The sequence below is a fragment of the Pongo pygmaeus genome, chromosome 1, assembly GCF_028885625.2.
Source record: "Pongo pygmaeus isolate AG05252 chromosome 1, NHGRI_mPonPyg2-v2.0_pri, whole genome shotgun sequence".
NCBI classification, from domain to species: Eukaryota; Metazoa; Chordata; class Mammalia; order Primates; family Hominidae; genus Pongo; species Pongo pygmaeus.
In genome coordinates, this window is record NC_072373.2 from 36678449 (window position 1) to 36697112 (window position 18664).

The window sequence follows — 18664 nt, forward strand, 5'->3', positions numbered from 1 at the left end:
ATTGCAATACCACTAGATATGAAGAGACTGGGGGATGTTGGGGTGAAAAGAAACAGTGGCCTTCACAGCTTATGGTTTAAATATCCCATTTTTGCGCATTTTATTAAAATATATCACCATGTGGACACATTGCTAGGGCCCCTTCTGAGCTGTCATGACAGGGGCCTGTGTAAGTGAGGTGCCCTGAAGCTTAAGCTCTTTAACTTCCTGGCAAATTTGCCTCGGCCTTCCCATTCCCAACATCTTCCAAGCCCCTATCCCAGCTATCCTGGACTGCTGCTGTCATTTCCTGTTTCTTCCTTGCCCCTCTCAGTCTGTTCTCAACACAGCAACCAAAGCGATCTCACAAAAAACTCAAGTCAGATCACGTCATACCTCAGCCCAAAGGCTTCCAATGTTTTCCATCTCATGCGCAGTAGAAGCAAGCAGCCCAGGAGGCTCCGCAAGACCTGGCTCTTACCGCCTTTTTGACCTCATCTCTTGGCCTCCATCCCTTCCTCACTCCACTTCAGCCACATGAGCCTCCTGCAGTTTCTGGAGTGGCCAGGCAGGCTTTCACAGGGCTTTTGCATTTGCTGTTGGTGCAGCCTGGACCACTTCCTCCAGGTATCCAAAGGGCTCCCTCTCTCACCTCCTTCCAGAAGCCTGGCTGGACCTCCCTATTCAAAAATGCACCTCTCCCCATACCTAGTCCCTATTCCCTGCTTTGTATTCTGCCATAAAATGTACCACCCTCTGACACACTACTAAATTTTATTATCTGCCTTCCTCCGCTGAAATGAGAGCTCCGGGAGGTGTGGACAGTTTTTTGTCCACTGCTGTATCCCAGTGCCTAGAACAGGGCCCCACACATAGTGGCTGACTTCTGGCAAACACAGAGGATTCTGCCTTCAGCTTTCTATTCTCCAGCCCCACCAGGAGCCCACAGGACCACCTTCTAAGGAAGGACAATGAGACTACAATGACTGAAAGGCCAATTTTCCTAAAAGAGAGAAGCAAAGGTGAACTAGTGACAGTGTTTGCTAGCACTGGAGTGATGCGTTTTTATAAAGAGTTGTCTTTTGTGAAGTGAATCACCAGAGGATTTGGTCATTGAGCTATAAACCTCTTGCACCTCCTCCCCCCTCCCCAAAGATGTAATCCAGGGTAATTGTGGTATTAATCAGAAAATGCCAAATCATATAATTTCTCTTCCCAGTTCAAGGAAAATAATACAAATAAAAAGAAAATAAAAGGCAGAAGAAAAGGAGACATTTGAAATGCTTATTCTTGTTTATCTTTTCTTCACTTTCATTTTTCTTTCTCCTGACTAAAGAGAATAAAACAAACGAGAAGATATTACAGAAAAGCAAGGAAAAGTCTGTTATTAGAGCAAACCACTTGATCAGAGAAGTGCTGGCATTCTGGTGAGGCCAGTGAGCTTAGTGCCATGCAAATATATTTATATCACTTACACATATGAAATGTTTTAAGATGCTAACATAATAAAAACAATTTTTCAACAAGTACAGGTAAAAGAAATTATAATGCCACCATTATGAGAGAAAGGCTACCATCAGGGTACGTTTTCTTCCAATCTTTTCTCATATGCATACATTCATACATACTGTTCATGTCATATATGTACTTTTTGTATCCTGATTTTTTTTTCTCACTCTACTTTAGATCAAATAAACATTCCATGTGGCAAATTTGTCTGCATGTCTGTAATTGTTTTTTTTTAAGAGACAGGGTATCACTCTGTTGCTCAGACTGGAACGCAGTGGTGAAATCACGGCTCACTGCAGCCTTGCACTCCTGGGTTCAAATGATCCTCCCACTTCAGCCTCTAGAGTAGCTGGGACTACAGGTGACAGCCACTGCATCCAGCCTGCATGCTTGTAATTTTAAAGATGCATAACGTTCTATCCTGTGGCAATAACATATTTTGTTTAGCCATTCAACTATAATTGGACATTTATGTTGCTTACATTTTTCACTCTTAAAATGTTATTATGAACTTTTAGTGCATATAGTATTTTTCTCCCTAGTATTTTCAATGATCTTTCTAGGATGATTTTCTAGCAGTAGGAAAATTGAGTCAAAAGTGTTGACTCTTTTATGGTTCTTGAAAGTGACAGTAAAACTGCTTTCCAGCAGGTTTGTGCCAATTTACAATGAAGCCAGTGAAACGTGTTGAGTACTAATTTCACCATACTCTCCCCAGCATTTGATATTACTACTTTTTATTTTGCTAATTTAAAAAGGATTCTTATTTTAATATATATTTTCCTATATCTATTTTCCTTGATTATTTCTTCTGCTGGGAAATGCCATTTCACATCCCTTCTGCAATTTACCTTTGCAGGTTGTCTCAGTATTCTTCTTATTCTTTTTCATGGGCTGTATATTAACCCTTTCTCATATGCACTGTATTGATCCAATCTGTTTGTTTTCCATTCCTGGTTATAATGTCATCTAAAACAATTTAGTCCTTTTATATAGTTCAGATCTTATCAAGTCAATTTCTTCTATTACATGTATTCTTATAAAATCCTTTCCTTGTCTTATCTCCACAACTTTATTTTATTTCATTTATTTGAGATAAGGTCTTGCCCTGTTGCCCAGGCTGGAGTGCAGTGGTGCAATCATAGCTCATTGCAGCCTCAAACTCCTGAGCTTAAGTGATCCTCCTGCCTCAGCGTCCTGAGTAGCTGGGACTACAGGTGTGCACCACCACACTCAGCTAGTTGATTTCTTTTAATTTTTGGTAGAGTTGGGGGTCTCACTATGTTGCCTATGCTTCCATGACTTAAATAAGAATTTAATTCTGCTTTAGCTCTCTGATTTTCATTTCTGTATCTAGCTATTTAATCCATTCATTTTGATGTATGATCTTTACATCAAATTGATCTCTGCCCTAAATGCTACCTAGTTAACCAAGACTAAATGTATTTGAAGAAACCCTTGCGTAACACAAGACAGTAGACTATGCCTATATAAAGAGTTCCTGTGTGCTGGGGCATGGTTCTAGGCTCCCTGGGGAGAGACAGGGAAGCAGCAGCTCCAAAGGACTGAAAATGTGATGTGGTTCAGTGAGAAAAGTGGGCATGACCAGAATAAAGCGTAGGAGTGCACGGGAATGTTCCCGACGTGTTTCTACCTTGCCCTTTCTGTGCACAAAAAACACTGGGGAATGAAATCACTTCTGAAAATGATAACCCCTTGACCCAGAGGTTTTCCTAGCTCGTTAGAGTCCTTTTAGTGCTTCAAGAATGAGAGCTTTCAGCTGACCTAGTGCAATACATATACTGAGCACCTGTTGAGTGTATGTAGCGTGCTATGCTAGGCACCTTGTTTGGGTACCTTGTGGGATGCAAAATAGTCCCGGGGCAACCACGAGTTAAGCTGAGTGATGAAATAACGGAGATGAGAAGATTAATCCGGGCAGATAACCCAGCGTAGCGCTGGCTCTGCTGCGCAGCCTTGCTAGTGTGGAGTGTGGCGCTGCAACTCTAAAGGGCTGCGTCCACCCTCCGTCTTCCTCCCCACCTCTCAGTTGGCCGAAGCTTCTGATCACACAGACAAGAATCTCCGCTCGTTTTCCCGCTGGCCGCCAGGCAGCCAAGTTCACTCAAGCTCTCTCAAAGCTTTTGCAAGAGTGGGTCTTAAATCCTGGCGGGGGGCACGTGCACTCATTTAAGACTTAAAAAGGAATCGGAAATGCCTGTCCCCCATGCCCACTGCTGCCCACAAACCTGAAGACCCAAGGGACCACACTTAGTAGGCACTTCTGCCCTTCTGGTCTGGTTCCCACCCGCCCATCCCGAGTCGCGGTTATCTTTCCCGGTGCTCACAGCATGCAGACCACAGCCTGTGGTCGCTAGTGTTTCCTTCGCTAGGACCACGTGTAATTGTCTTGGCTTCGCATCTTTTGACGGGCAGGCAGGTGGACAGGGAATTGCCCTACCTCAACCCGGTCCCCAGCTTGGCACGAGCAGATAAATCTTGAAAAAGAAAAATGATCTGGGCCGTTTAACCGTGGCATGGCGGGTCCAGATCCCCAAACCTGTCACTAGTGACGTCCCACGTGGCAGATTCGCTCTCAGGGAAGCCCGTCACCGTTTTTGTCCGGGACATCCTCCCCACGCCCACCCTCCGCTCCGGGAATTCACCCTCGGGGCCGCCCTGCCTCGTTCCCTCCCACAGCCCGGCGGACCCGAGACGGGAAGGGCAGGCACTCCCTGCAGAGTCCCTGGGGCGCCCGTGGCTCGGGGTGCGCGGTGGGACTCGGTGAAGCCGGCTTCTTCGCCCCAGAGCCGCGGCTTCGGGGCCGCTGGAGGAGCGAGAGTGGCGCCCGGATGACTGATCGCCACGGAGAAAGTCCCCCGGGACTGTGACCCCCGCGCCGGGGGGCGGGCGCAGGGCGTGGCTGAGGCGCAGGAAGATGCCGCGATGGGACCCGGAAAAACCCACCGACCCCAAAACACCCACTGTGTTTCTCAACCTGAGTTCCCCAGCAGCGGCCGAAGGACCCCAAAGGCTGCATGGCGCCCCCGTGGCCCCCACCCGCCCGGACGTCGCCTCGCGTGGGTGGGCTTCGCGTTCCCTCCGGGGTTTCAGAGCCACCACGTGACTTCCACGAAGCGCGGGGCGCCGGCGGAAAGCCGCGGCAGGGGTGGGATTTGGGACCCCGAGGTGCGGAGAGAGGGCGGGCAGAGGAGGAAACGAGGCGGGGGTGGGAGAAGGAGGGCGGGGCAGACGTGGGACGGGAAGGACGGCTGCCGGGACTGGCGCGCGGGGACACCGGGCCGACGCGTGGAGGAGCGCGGAGAGCGGGAAGCCTGAGGGGGCGGGGCCGGCGCGAGGCCGTGGGTGCGGCACGAGGATGCCGGCGGCGGGACAGCGCCCGTAGGCAGCCCCACGGGCAGGGCGCGCGGGCGGGGCGGGGCGGGCCGGGCCGGAGGAGCGCCCGGCATGTCGCAAGGGCTCCCGGCCGCCGGCAGCGTCCTGCAGAGGAGCGTCGCGGCGCCCGGGAACCAGCCGCAGCCGCAGCCGCAGCCGCAGGTAGAGGGCGAGAGGCTCAGGGAGGGCCGTGGAGTGCGGGGACCGGCGCGCCGCGGGGGGCGAGGAGGTGGGTGCCGGAGTTCCGTGGTGGTGACCGCGGAGGTGCAGAGGTGGCGGGTGCGGCCAGAGACAAGCAGAGGTAGGGGCGTAGGGGTGTGTGGGGGGGTGGGGGCGATTCAGGGACCCTGGCGTGCGCACAGTGTCCGCGGCGCCTGGAATGGCTCCTGAGCCAGCTCCTGCGCCCTCTGGGGGAAGAAGCCCGAGGGCGCCGACGCCTGGCTGGGCAGGGCATGGCCGGTGCTCCCCGGCACGTGGGCTCCGCACTGCCCTGGGGGCCGCCCCATCCTGGCGCAGCCAGCGACTGCCACCCCACCGCCCGCGCATGTAGCCCCTCCAGGATTCCCCTGTGTGGGGGGGGGGGTGCTGCCGCGGGAATGGAGAACGCGGGACTAGTCAGCCTGGGAGGGGGAGACCCACAAAGGGCCGACTCCGCCCCCAGCTGGTGGAAACTCTTGGCCCCTTCCCAGTTCTCTGTCCCCTAGCAACGTTTACAGCGGCGCAGTCAGGAAAGAGACCAGGTTGGCCACAGGGACGGCCGTCTGGAAACTTTGCCTGGGTCTTGGCCACCTGCCTTACGACGAAGACTGGGTCTTTTCATCCTTACTCCCCACCTTCCCAATTCAGCGCCCGGCACATGTCATCAGGTGTCGCTGGAGTGTCACAGAGATCTGAGTTTGGGCCTGGGCTTTGCCCCACACAAGCTGAGCAGCCTTGAGCAATTTGTTTAACCTCTCGGACCCTGCGTTTCCCCATCTGTAAAATGAATATAGTAACATCAACCTCTCAGGATTTTTGAGACTGAATCAGATATGGTTAATAACGTAATACTATCTCTAACTTTTGCTCACCTTTTTCTGTCTTGATTAAATGTTTCTGCTGGGTTGGCAGGTGTGATCATGGTGATGAGTCCAGTTTAGAGTCAGCTCCCCGAGGGCAGCATGCAGGCTGCTTTCTTGTGCTAGTGACTTTTTGATTACAGAGAGCAAAGAGGCATGAAAAGCACTATACAGAATACATTTTTTTTTTTTTTTAAAGTAGCAACTTCAACAAAGGCAGATAACTTCTTGAGGGCATACTGTGTGCTGGGAGCTTTAGGACAAAATCTCATTTCATCGCATCCCAATCCTAAGCATTAGGCTGTTAGCACCAAGTCTGCAGAGTTCACTGACCCTTTGTTTAGGGCTTGTATCCCCAGTGTCTAGGACAGTGTCTGGCACGTGGTAGGTGCTCAGTTAATACATACTGAAAGAATGAATGAATTATGCTTACAATAAATGAGAAAACTGAAAATTTAGAGAATTTAAACCATTTACACAAGGCCATGTTGACACTAAGAGACAAAACTAGGATCTGTGTGATTCTAAAGCTTAAGAGCTGTCTTCTAACCACATGTTCCCCTGTAATGTTCTGGTTTTGTTTATCAAGACTTCTTTGCCTCTCTAGAAGACTGTATTATCATACTTTGTTCCCTTAAGCTTCTATTTGCTATGTCTGTTATTTATTCCTCTCCTTTTTATGCCTTTATATTCTTGCATATCTGAAACTTCTTACCTGCAATAGCTTGGGAAGATGTGTGTCTTATGTGGAATACAAGATGAGATCAAATGATAACTGAAAATATCCTTTTTTGTGTTATTAATATTTGCGTTCCGTGAATATTAATAACCGAGTAGTTTTCCTGTGTTTGTACCTCTTGGCTCTTAAACTCTGTAAGTGTGGTATTTTTCCCGCTTGGTGGTGTCTTCTCATGGGGTTCTAGAAAGCAAATAGTGCTCTCCTTTTTCATGTTTTCTATAGCTGATTGAAGTGTTTTTACCATGGTTGGTGCATTTTTCCGCCTGCCTGTTTCATGATCACTCTTGAGGGATTTGACTGAATTTGGTTAAATCTTACATATAGCTAACAGCTTTCAAGACACATCAAAAATTTGCTTTCTGATTCACTCTGACTTCTGAAACAAAATGTCAGCCAAGCATTGTTCAAATGAGTACACTGTCAGTGGGGTTTAAGGTCATTTGGTGTGTTGGTAGAGTTATGTGGCTGCAATTAGTTGTAAGTGTAATCATGATTTGCATGCAGTATCAAAAGTACCTTTCATGCGTAGTAGTGTAAGGACTGACAAACAGCAAGTTCCAGATAGCAGATCTCTCCACCGCCCCCCGCCCCCACCCAGCTTTCCAGTCTCAGATGGACGACATTGACACCACAGCTCTTCCAGGCACACGCCCTGTGGGCTAGAGGTTTATGAACGTTGATTTGGAGACCAACAGACCTGAGTTCCACTTCCCACTCACCCACTTAGTGGCTGTAATACCTGGAGCAAGGTCCTTAACCTCTCTGAGTTTCTTATTCCTCATCTTTTAAACGGCAGTCACACCACACACTTTACACACTCACATGGTGAGTGCTCCTGGGCAAGGGGCTGTTGTGAGCCCATTGGTGTAGCAACTAGTGCTGCTGTCTACTGCAAAGCAAATGATGAAGCTCAGTGAACAACGCTGAGTGATGAGACAGGGCAGAAAAGGGTAAGGCAAGGGGCCACGACATCACACCCACCCAATGTTTTTCCCCAGAGCCCTGAGGATGATGACAGGAAGGTCCGAAGGAGAGAAAAAAACCGAGTTGCTGCTCAGAGAAGTCGGAAGAAGCAGACCCAGAAGGCTGACAAGCTCCATGAGGTGAGACCGTGGTGGGGGCAAGCCAGCTTAGAGCCACACAGCCTCTGCCCTTGCACGGGAGTGGGGGTGATGGCATCACTGTTCTCTTTATCACGATTTCAGCAACACTCATATCTAATTTCTGCCAGGTCCTTCCAGCCCACTGTTCTCACTGTTTGCTCACGGACATGTTCATTTCTCCCTCATCCACTGAGTGCTTCTCATGCTCAAGTTTCTTTCATTATAAAACAAAACAAAGCCTCTTCTGGACCCTGATTCCCTTTCAAGTTCTTGCTCCATTTCTTTTCTTCCCTCACGTCCTTGCTTCTTGTTTTGTTTTGTTTCCCTCCAAAGTAATCCGCTAACATCCTTGCTTCTTAAAAAAGAGTAGTTACACCTGTTGTCTCTGTGTCCCTGGTTCCTGGTTATTCCCCAATCCTCTGTGATTTAATTTCTGCTACCCCCTTTCAACTCAACACACATATATGTACACACAAACACACACATCCACACATGTACCCAATGTGTGTGTGTACACACACACACACACACACACATACCCTACAGAAACTGCTCCCATTGCAGCCACCAGTGCCCTGGCACTGCCCTATCCAGGACTTTCTTTCTGGTCTCATCATCCTTTACCTTGTTAGAACATTCGACACTTTGGACCCATCTCTTCTTAAAGCTTTCCCCTCTTTTGCTTCTAAAAGACCACATTTCCTAGTTTTCCTGACCCTCTTCACCAATTTTTTCTCCATTTCTTTGTTAGCCTTCTACCCTCTATTTCCTTAAATGTTGGTGGTGACCAGTGTTTCAAACTCTGCCCTTTTTTTTTTTCTCACCCTGGAAGACTTAATCTATTAATCTGTTCTCCCAGCATCAGCTCCCAACATTGATTACTCCAGGCAGGCCCTCTGTCCTGGACCCTAGACCCCATAACTTCAGTCTGCTGAGCTGTTTCCCCATGGGTCCACTGCAGGCTCCTGTGATGTACCACATCCATAAAAGAGTGTTATTGTCCATTTACCCTGAGACTTTCTCTTCTCATTGTCTTCAAACTGTAGTTAATGGAGCGAACCATCTTTCTCATCACTCAAATCAGAAGCCTAGGATTTATCCTAAGCCATTCCTTTTCCCTCTGCCCTCATGCATACACCTGCATAATCCTGCAGTTGGGACATGGAGCTGCTCCATACCAGGAACTGGCCTCAAAAGCATCCAAGGATCTATCTGAGGAATGGGCCACCATTCCATGTTCTTGTCTTTGTCGGGGTTGGTGTGTGTAATTAAAGATTTTAGTTTAGCTCTCTCCTGCCATACTTTCTTGTCTTTTTGAGATGGGATCTTGCTCTGTTGCCCAGGCTGGAGTGTGATGGCATGATCATGGCTCACTGCAGCCTCCACCTCCCAGGCTCAAGCAATCTTCCCACCTCAGCCCCTCAGCCCTTATTTTTGTAGGCTTTTTGTTTTTTTTTTTTTTTTGAGACGGAGTCTCTGTTTGCCCAGGCTGGAGTGCAGTGGCATGATCTCAGCTCACTGCAACCTCCGCCTCCTGGGTTCTAGCGATTCTCCTGCCTTAGCCTCCCAAGTAGCTGGGACTACAGGCGCCCGCCACTACACCCAGCTAATTTTTTGTATTTTTAGTAGAGATGGGGTTTCACCATGTTGGCCAGGCTGGTCTTGAACTCCTGACCTTGTGATTCACCCGCCTCGGCCTCTCAAGTGTTGGGATTACAGGTGTGAGCCACTGCACCTGGCCATTTTTGTAGTTTTGTAGAAATGGGGTTTTGCCACATTGCTCAGGGTAGTTTCAATCTCCTGGATTCAAGCGATCCACCTGCCTTGGCCCCCCAAAGTGTTGGAATTACAGGCATGAGGCATTGTGCCAGGTCTCCTGCCATGCTTTTCTCAGCAAGGCCATTCTGGGGCATTGGCAACGTGAAAACTCTGAGGTGTGTTGGGGAGAGGAGAGGAAAACGGCAATCTTAAATATCTAACAATGAACAGAGAACAAATTTAGAACACACATGCTCCACAGAGTGGTGACCTTCCGATATAAATTCACAGTGTGGCATAAATCATAAATGTCAGATTCTTTCCTAGAAGTCAGAAGGCTGGGCCCTAGAAAGAGACTGGGGTCTCTAGACTAGTGTCACAGAAGGTCCCTCCCAGCCTTTGTTCTGAAGAATTTCCACAGAAGAATGGCAATGCCCTTTGCCTCCTTTCTTTCTTCCCCCTTGCTCCTGAAGCAATTGTGGTTCTAGCGTCATGTTACCAAAATAGCCCCCAGAGGGGACCTGTGGCTCCCAGTTAGTGCATGGCCCTGTATTCAGACCACATGTGCTGCTGGATGGCCAAGGCGTTACTCCTGAAGAAGCTCCTAGTCCCAGCCAGGTGCATTAATACTTTTAAAAACTAGTTTTAAAAACATCAGTTGTAAATCTGGACTGAATATGTATCCGGAAGACAATATCTTGGACCAGATCTTTCATGGAGCAGTTAAGTAGATCCATTTCCCAAATACGAAGGCATTGCCATTGGGTCACAAAGAGAGGAGGAAGATCTCATGCCTTGCCTGTCGGTGGGAAGCCTAGAATTTCCCAAGGAAAGGATGTTAATTTCCTACTGCTGCTGAAACAAACTCTCACACATTTGGTGGCTTAAAACAACACAAATTTACTGTCTTACAGCTTTGGCAGTCACACATCAGAAGTGGGTCATATTGGGTCAAAATGAAGATGGCAGCAGGGCTGCCTTCCTTCTGGAGGTTCTGGAGAAGATTCGTTTTCTTGCTTTTTCCAGCTTCCAGAGGCCTCAGTGTTCCTGGGCTTGTAGTCTCCTTCCATCTTCAAAGCCAGCAATGGCCGGTTGCATTTTTCTCAGGCTGCGTTACTCTGGTGCTGTTTCCATTGTCACATCTTCTCTGACTCCCTGACACCCTCTTTCACTTACAAGGACCCTTATGATTACATTGGGTCTGCCTGGATAATCCAGGATAGTCTCCCCATCTCATGCTTCTTAATCACATCCGCATAGTCCCTTTTGCTATGTAAGGTGACATAGTCACAGGTTCAAGAGATTAGAATGTAAACTTCTGTGAGGGGCGAATCGATTATGCTGCCTACCACAGAAGGTAATGTAAATACTCACGGAATTTTACTACAATATCAAAAAAGTACCCATATGAAGTGTTGGCTCTCTCGCGCTTTCTGTCACTGCTGCATTTGATAACCGAGTGAACCAGGTGCTTGGGAACTTCAGAGTGGTGCCACGTTTACCACTATCTGACCTCTCTTGGAACTGTGGGGTGGAGACCTCTTCTGTAGGGTCCCTGGCCTGCTCTCCAACCCAGAGACTGTGTTGCATGACAGTCATGCCAGCTGCCCTTTTCAGAAATGGGGTGGGTTGATCTGAAGCCCAGACACTCCATAGAAGAGCACCCCCTTCTCCTCTCTATCTGTGGGGCTGAAGGAATGGGTCAGGATTACTCACCACTGGCAGATCACCTCAGCAAGACCAGCTTTATTGAGAATCACAGGGTCAAAGAGGCCAGGACAGCGGCTCCACTTGTATACAGACCCCAGAGCTGTAGCCCTCACCTTAGCCTCACTAGCTCCACACGAGTGTCGCTGGTCACAAGTGGGTGAGGAAGCAGATGACTGGCTTAGGAGAATGGAAATATATCCCAAACCTTCTGCAGAACCAAAGGAACGTCATCTCTGAACCAAATCATTACTCACCACGTGAGTAATCCCTTCCCTGTTCCTTCCAGGAGGGCATTGTAGCTGTAGGGGTCATTGGATGACCAAATCTACTATTGGAGGCAAGGTATCTGGTTTAAAAATGGTGTAAAGAAGCCTTTTGTCAAGCTCCAGTGAGTTGAGCACAGAGCGCCTTGCACACTACTGCGGGCCGTGACAGAAAGCCTCTTGGGACCCCTGGACCTCCCAGGCCAATCTAGGATGGGGACACCATGCATAGGAACCTCCTCCTCAAATCTGGAGTGAGGCCAGCTCATTGGGAGACACCAGGGGCCCAGAAAACAGCCACTGACAGCCACTGCCTGCTGCTCCCTGGAGACTGTAGCACATCAAAAGGGCTTTCTTCATGTGTTCCTCTATCCCACACTGCAGGGATTGCATTCCTGAATATCTCAAAGTAACTCAAGCTCTTTACTTGCATTTCTTGCATATCCTGAGGGGGGATATTTGGAGCAAACTTGTTTAAAGTTTCCACTTTTTGGTCAGGCACAGTGGCTCGTGCCTGTAATCCCAGCACTTTGGGAGGCTGAGGCGGGTGCATCACTTGAGGCCAGGAGTTCAAGACCAGCCTGGCCAACATGGCGAAACCCCATCTCCACTAAAAATAGAAAAATTAGCCAGGTGTGGTGGCGTGCGCCTGTAGTTCCAACTACTCGGGAGGCTGAGGCAGGAGAATCGCTTGAACCTGGGAGGCGGAGGTTGCAGTGAGCCGAGATCACGCCACTGTACTCCAGCCTGGGCAACAAGAGTTTCCACTTTTCTCTCCTCACCTCACTCACATACTCCACCTGTACTTGAGCCTCTGGTTTTTTGGGGTTTTTTTTTGCTCTTTCATCTTCCTGGGTTTTTAAAAAAATATGGAACACTTTATGAATTGGCATATTATCCTTGCTCAGGGGCCATGTTAATCCCTGTATCATTCCAATTTTAGTATATGTGCTGCTGAAGCGAGTACTTGAACCTCTGTTGCCTTCAACACCCTGAGAAACTTGCCCCAGTTGCAGCTCTTAGGAGTTTTTCGGCCACCTCCCTCCCCTCCTTGTTCTCCATCTCCAAAGTCCTAGGAGTGTCCGTCAAGGCGAGACCTCTTTGGAGGGGAGAATGGGGAAGAGGCTCTGTCAAGCCAGAGAGGCAGGGGCTGGGGTTCCCCTTCACGTAGAGTTTTCTGGGCAGTGGTTGCTGGCAGTTGGACTACGGTGATGAGAAGCAGTTCTTAACATGTGTCTGTAGACCTCAGAGTTCACTGTGGGCTTTGAAATCATCCCTTCAACCTGCTTACACCTCCCGTGGGGATTTCGACCTGCATTCATCTCTGAACACTAGGCGCATGCCAAAGTCCACACTGACAAATGAGAACCAAAGTGAACAGTCAGGGTCTCATCTCACCCAGGTTGAAAGGTGGCTCAGAAGTGGGTCAGACTGGTTCGACCAGGCACCCCAAAGGTGTAAGACTGAGAAAGAATTTTGAGTCACAAAAGGAAAGCAGCAGTGCCATCCTCAGGAGCCCCAAATGTCACAAACTGACAAATGACTTGGGCAATGTGATTGTGGTGTGTGTTGCCATGGTTTTTTCAGATATTGCATGTTCTAAGAGAGAGCTTCATGCCAGCACCCACATGGCTTAGAAACTGATTATGGCACTCATTTGTACAGCCCTTCCTGGTAACACAGTTTTTCTGCTGGGAAGTGCATCAGTGAAGGCTTGGCAGTGGACTTATTCTAAAGTCCTGAGAACTTAGGGCCTCTTACTTCTGGTAACCATCATGGGGAAATCTGGACCCAGGCACTGCCAACCAAAAGCAGAATTGTTGATGCTACAAGAGATTTGCAGTTGACCTTGAAGTTAGGAGTCAGATCCCAAGTCTATGTGACCTTGGAAAAGTCACTGTACCTCTCAGAGCTTCAGTTTTCTAACTTGTGAAATGGGGTCTGTGTGTGGCTATGGCCTCCTGTTGGCCTGTTCCTACTGCTTTCTTTCTCACCTTAGTTGTCATATCTGGTCCCTGGTACCCACTTCTTTACCAGTCCTTGATCCTGTCTTCAGCCTCAGAGGCACCCTGGACCCTGCGTATCCCTAGGCAGCCCGTTGATCCCAGTCACCTGCTCCTAGATGCCCAGAACAGGGTTTCTCAGCCTCAACACTGTTTATGCATGAGGCAGCATAATTCCTTGTTGTTGGGGGCCTGTCTTGTGTGCTGCTGGACGTTGAGCAGCATCCCTGGCCTCTAGCCACGTGATGTAGTAGCACCCCTGACCAGCTGCGATAACCCAAACTGTCTCCATACACTGCCAGTGTCCCCTGCAGACTGCCACAATTGCCCTACTTGAGATCCACTGCCTTAGGCAGCTTAATTTCTGAGGCAGAGCTGGGATCTACAGTGATTTCACCACCTCTAATTTTTAGGTGTCTGCTTTGAAACTGTCCCGGCAAATACCCAGAGAGGGAGCACAGCAACCTCAAACCCTCCCATAGCAAAGGATTTGGAACTTGGCAGAATTCGAGCTAGAGGGGTCATATTTTTGGAAATAATGAAGGGTTTAATGTTCTTTGCTTGCTTTTTGTTTGCGTTTGCTCCAGGAATTTCTTCTGGGTGTGAGGTGGTTTCATTTCTTCCCCCTTTGCTGCTATTCGGTGTTCTCTGGCCTCTTCTTTCTTCCCTCCCAGCTCCTCTTTTTATTTTCATAGGGCTCGTCTCACCTAAAGATTTTGACTTCTTCTCTTCTTGTTATTCCCTCAGCTCAATAAAAGTCCCTCAGCGGGTTTATGAGTAATGCTTAAATCCTAGAAGAGAAAGTCCCTATGGAGAAGGCAGATGAGGGGCCTGTGGGGTACCTGTGACGGGCGGCTCTGAAGACTCTGAGCATGGGTTGGGGGAGGGCAGTGGACCTCAGGGAAACCTCAGGCCACAGGGCTGCACACGGCTTCCAGAGACAAAACTGGGAAGCTCAGAGCGTCTTGCTGCGGAATTCAGTATATGTAGAAAGGCAGCTTGGAATATTCTACCAAAGGAAGAGGGCTTCTTGTCCTTTGGAATCTACTTACAATGTTAGCACGTTGGAACTATTCAAACGTACTCTCCATTTTACTTGAAAGTGAAGGGCATTTCCAGCTGCAGGGTGGAGTGTGCGTGTGTGTGTGAGTGTGTATGTGAAAGTGAATGTGGGGAGTGTGCATGTGAGTCTGAGTTTTTGTGAGTGTGTGTGACTGTGTGAGGTGTGTGTATGTGTGTATGACTGTATGTGTCTGACTGTGACAGTGTATGTGTGACTGTGTGTTGAGTGTGTATGTGTGTGAGAGTGTCTGTCTGTGGCTGTGTATGAGACTGTGTGTTTGCAGACGTGTGTGTGACTGTGTGTGTATCTGTGTGTGTGTCTGTGGTTGTATATGAGTGTGTGTGTGAGAGTGTGTATGTGTGTGAGAGTGTGTGTTGGGCTGTGTATGAGAGTGTGTGAGTGTGTTTGCGGATGTGTGTGTGAGTGTGTGTATAAGTGTATGTGTGTAAGAGTGTGTGAGTCTGTATGAGAGTGTGTGAGTGTGTTTGCAGACGTATGTGTGTATATGTGTATGTGTGTAAGAGTGTGAGTGTGTATGAGAGTGTGTAGGTGTGTGTTTGCAGACGTGTGTGCGTGCTGCAGCTTTTCTCATCCCTCTGTTGCCTGCAAGATTCCCTTGACGCCTCGGCTTCCATCCCATCCTCTCATCCAGACTCTCCTCTTGCCCACGGAGGGCTTGTGGCTGGGTTTGTAGACAGAATTCTGACTCCAGAACTAGAGCTTGTCAGAGGTCAAAGGAGGGCATGAGGGCTTGGGAGTGGGAGGCAGGGAGGAGGATGGAGGCAGAATGGGGCCGGTGTACTGGTGAAGCCACATGGCCCCAGAACAGCTTGCTGCCCTGGAGAGTGCTCCAGACCACCCTGGGAGCCTGCCTGGGGAATGGCTCAGATAGACCCTACAGGCAGCCCCACCAGACCCCTTGGTTCTTAAAGGGAGGAGGATGCTGAGAGTCCCTTCTGAAAGGAAAGGATGGGGTTAAAGAAGAAACAGAGAATAAGGGCTGAGGAATCACTGAGCATGTAGATGCTGGTGCTGTGGCGCATCAGGTGGGGGTAGAGGAGAGGAGTAGCAGAAGTTCCTGGGTCCTTTACATTTCTGATCTTTGGGGAGAAACATTACTTAATATGAGTGAAATTGGATGTGATACAAAATAGAATAGAACGCATAATAAAAGATGTGGTTCCTATAGGTGCTGTGGTCAGGGAAGCCTTCCTGGAGGTGGTGGGCTTGAGCTGGACTCATGCATAAAAGGAGGAAGGCTGTCCAGTTGAGGATAACTGCATGAGCAAAGGGGCAGGGCTGAGAATTTGCATGTGTCTTTGGGGGCTATAAGATCACATTTCTTTAGTGATACTCCCTTAAAATTACTAGTCAGAGAGAAAGTGTGATGCATAACACAATTGGGCCCTGAGCTTGGGAAATGCATGGTGTGCATGGTACAACAAAGACTTACTATAAACTAGAAATGAACAAAAACATTTCAGCAAGATTTAAATGAGATTGCCAGCCTAGAGAGGATCTCTATTGGCATGCCGTAGAGCTCTGCCATTGGCTATTTATTGTAGAACTTATTAATGACTTGGATGAAGAAAAGGAAGACCTGCGTGTTAAGTTAGTGGATGGCTTAAAGCTGTGTGCTGTCACCATTCATGAGACGATGCAATTGAGATTCCAAAAGATTTTGCAATTTTGCTGGTCTGGAAGATGTCCAAATAAGGAATGAAATTCAGTGGAGATGGATGTAAAATCCTACCCTTAAGCCCCGTAGCATCCATCATCATCCAAGGACAGACAGAGAAGCAGCACATGCAGATAAAGCTTGCATTTCTCTGCAGGCTCAGGGAGAATCCTCAGCGGCTTGGGCCCAGCACAGGAGAGGTCACTGCCACACATTTGCCCTTGGCATGGTCTCCAGAACCATGCATTGCATCCTGGGAGCAACATTTTCTGAGATATTCTGGTAAATTGGAGTGTGTGTTGGTGAGGGTCCCCAGAACGGCAAAGAAGAGCCTGATGCAAGGAACTCAGAGGACCTGCGATGCTGTATCCTAACATTTCAAGAACTGCGATATTGAAAAAAGCATTGGATCTACTAGATGTGGTTCTATTAAATGGAACCAAACCCAATAGGTACATTTGAAAGTGAGAGCATTTGGATCAGTACAAAGAAGAGCTTTTTCTTTTCTTTTTTCTTTTCTCTCTTTCTCTTTCTCTCTCTTTCTTTTTTTTTTTTGTTTTTTTGTTTTTTTGAGTTGGGATCTTTCTCTGTTACCCAGGCTGGAGTGCAGTGCTGTAATCATGGCTTATTGCAGCCTCGAAATCCTGGGCTCAAGCAATCCTCCTAGCAGAGCCTCTCAAGTACCTGGGACTATAGGTGTGCATCACCATGCCTGGCTAATTTAAAAAAAATTTTTTTAGAGATGGGGTCCCACTGTGTTGCCCAGGCTGGTCTCAAACTCCTGGCCTTAAGTGATCCTCCCACCTTGACATCCCAAAGTGCTGAGATTACAGGCTTGAGTCACCATGCCCAGCAAAGAGGATTTGTCTAGTACAGCAGCCCAGAAATGACAGAGTCTGTCCACTGAGGGCAGGAGTGCCCAGAACAAGTTGGATATGGATGGTTTCTACATTGTATGGATTGGGCTAAGGGACCTCTCTGATACCCTGCAGTTCTGCGCCTCTGTAAACCCTGATGGAGAGGAAACTGAACAGGTGAGTGCTGGAGCAGAGCCAAGGCAAGGGATGTTTTCATTCATTTGTTAGTGCAATCAACAAACATTTGTTATGTTCCAGGTACTGTTCTAGGTGCTGGGGGTATAGCTGTGAACCCAACAGAGATCTTCGGAAAGCACATCAGCATTTGGGGGGACTAACTGCACAGGGGCATGGGGAACTTTTTGGAGTGATGGAAATGTTCCGTGTATTGATCAACACAGGTGTATACATTTGTCAAAACTCACTGGATCATACTTAAAATAGATACATTTTATTTTATGTAAGTTATACCTCACTCAATAAATTGTTTCTCCCAGTGGGAGGGGAGAGACACTCATCAAATAGACAAATATCTGTGTATCTGAGCAGTGGAGGGGACATGCGTAATGAGACAGCTTTCATGGGCAAGAGACAAGCAGTGCGGCACCGGAGGACGGAGGAAGGGAACACCGCATCAGAAATGATTTTTCCCATTCTGTCTCCCCCAGGAATATGAGTGCCTGGAGCAAGAAAATAGCAGGCTGCGGAGGGAGATCGGGAAGTTGACGGAGGAGCTGAAGCACCTGACAGAGGCACTGAAGGAGCATGAGAAGATGTGCCCGCTGCTGCTCTGCCCCATGAACTTTGTGCCAGTGCCTCCCCGGCCAGACCCTGTCGCCGGCTGCTTGCCCCGATGAAGCTGGGGATACTCCTCTGCCCAACAAGGAGCCTTGGTCATTTTCACACCTGGGAGGAAGGCTTTCCCTTCACAATTGTATACAGGGGGCACCTGTGGCCAGGCCTCCTCCTGGGAGCTCCAGGACCAGCCAGCTGTGTTCCCTGCAGACTGGGCTCAGCCCGACATCCAATAGGCGCCAGACTCACAGAGCCCTTGTGCAGATCCAGCATGGAGATACCCTCAGGAGTGACTTTTCATCCACCCTGGCAGCTAGTAGGTTCTGCTGTTACGCAGAGCCATTTCCTCTAGAATTTGGATAATAAAGATGCTTATTGTCTCTCCCTTCTCCAGTTCTTGGAATTTAGAGGCACAATACACTTCCTTTTCCTGGAGAGGTCGTCTTCTGTCTTCTCCGGGTGTTCTATTGCTCATGGGTCTTGCCTCCCTGCCTGGCTACTCTCCCACAGCCACATCCATGGCAGACAGGGGAGGTGGCTTTAGGGGGCTATGGTGGAGCATAAGCCAATGGGACTTTCTTGCCACTTCTAGGCCTTCAGAAGTCTTTGACCCAGCTGGGTCACAAAGGTCCATGCTGGGTGTGACCCGGTATTTGTCATGCTCTGCACCACCTCTCACACCCATGCTGGACTGGCGTGGGAGATTTTCTATTCCAGGTTGGTTTTCTCAACTGCACCGTCCACTCCAAGGCC

The 18664-nt window shown here is 48.7% G+C and overlaps 1 protein-coding gene and 1 non-coding gene across 6 annotated transcripts; one reads left to right on the forward strand and one right to left on the reverse strand.

Moving 5' to 3' along the window:
- Positions 1-4188: 4188 nt before the first annotated feature.
- Positions 4189-18291, forward strand: BATF3 (basic leucine zipper ATF-like transcription factor 3). 5 transcript variants are annotated; one of them, XM_063672251.1, is made up of 3 exons: positions 4189-4677; positions 7680-7784; positions 16417-16736. In XM_063672251.1, the coding sequence occupies exons 1-3, from the start codon at positions 4435-4437 to the stop codon at positions 16543-16545; spliced, it is 477 nt and encodes a 158-aa protein (XP_063528321.1). In that variant the 5' UTR covers positions 4189-4434; the 3' UTR covers positions 16546-16736. The 5 variants fall into 5 exon arrangements, with proteins under 5 accessions (XP_063528321.1, XP_054338716.1, XP_063528319.1 ...); XM_054482741.2 differs by having other exon boundaries at positions 4189-4568; XM_063672249.1 differs by lacking the exon at positions 16417-16736 and adding an exon at positions 17785-18291 and having other exon boundaries at positions 4203-4677.
- LOC129023279 (U6 spliceosomal RNA) lies at positions 12379-12482 on the reverse strand. The gene has a single exon (XR_008496752.1). It is a non-coding gene; the product is annotated as a U6 spliceosomal RNA (small nuclear RNA).
- Positions 18292-18664: the final 373 nt, after the last annotated feature.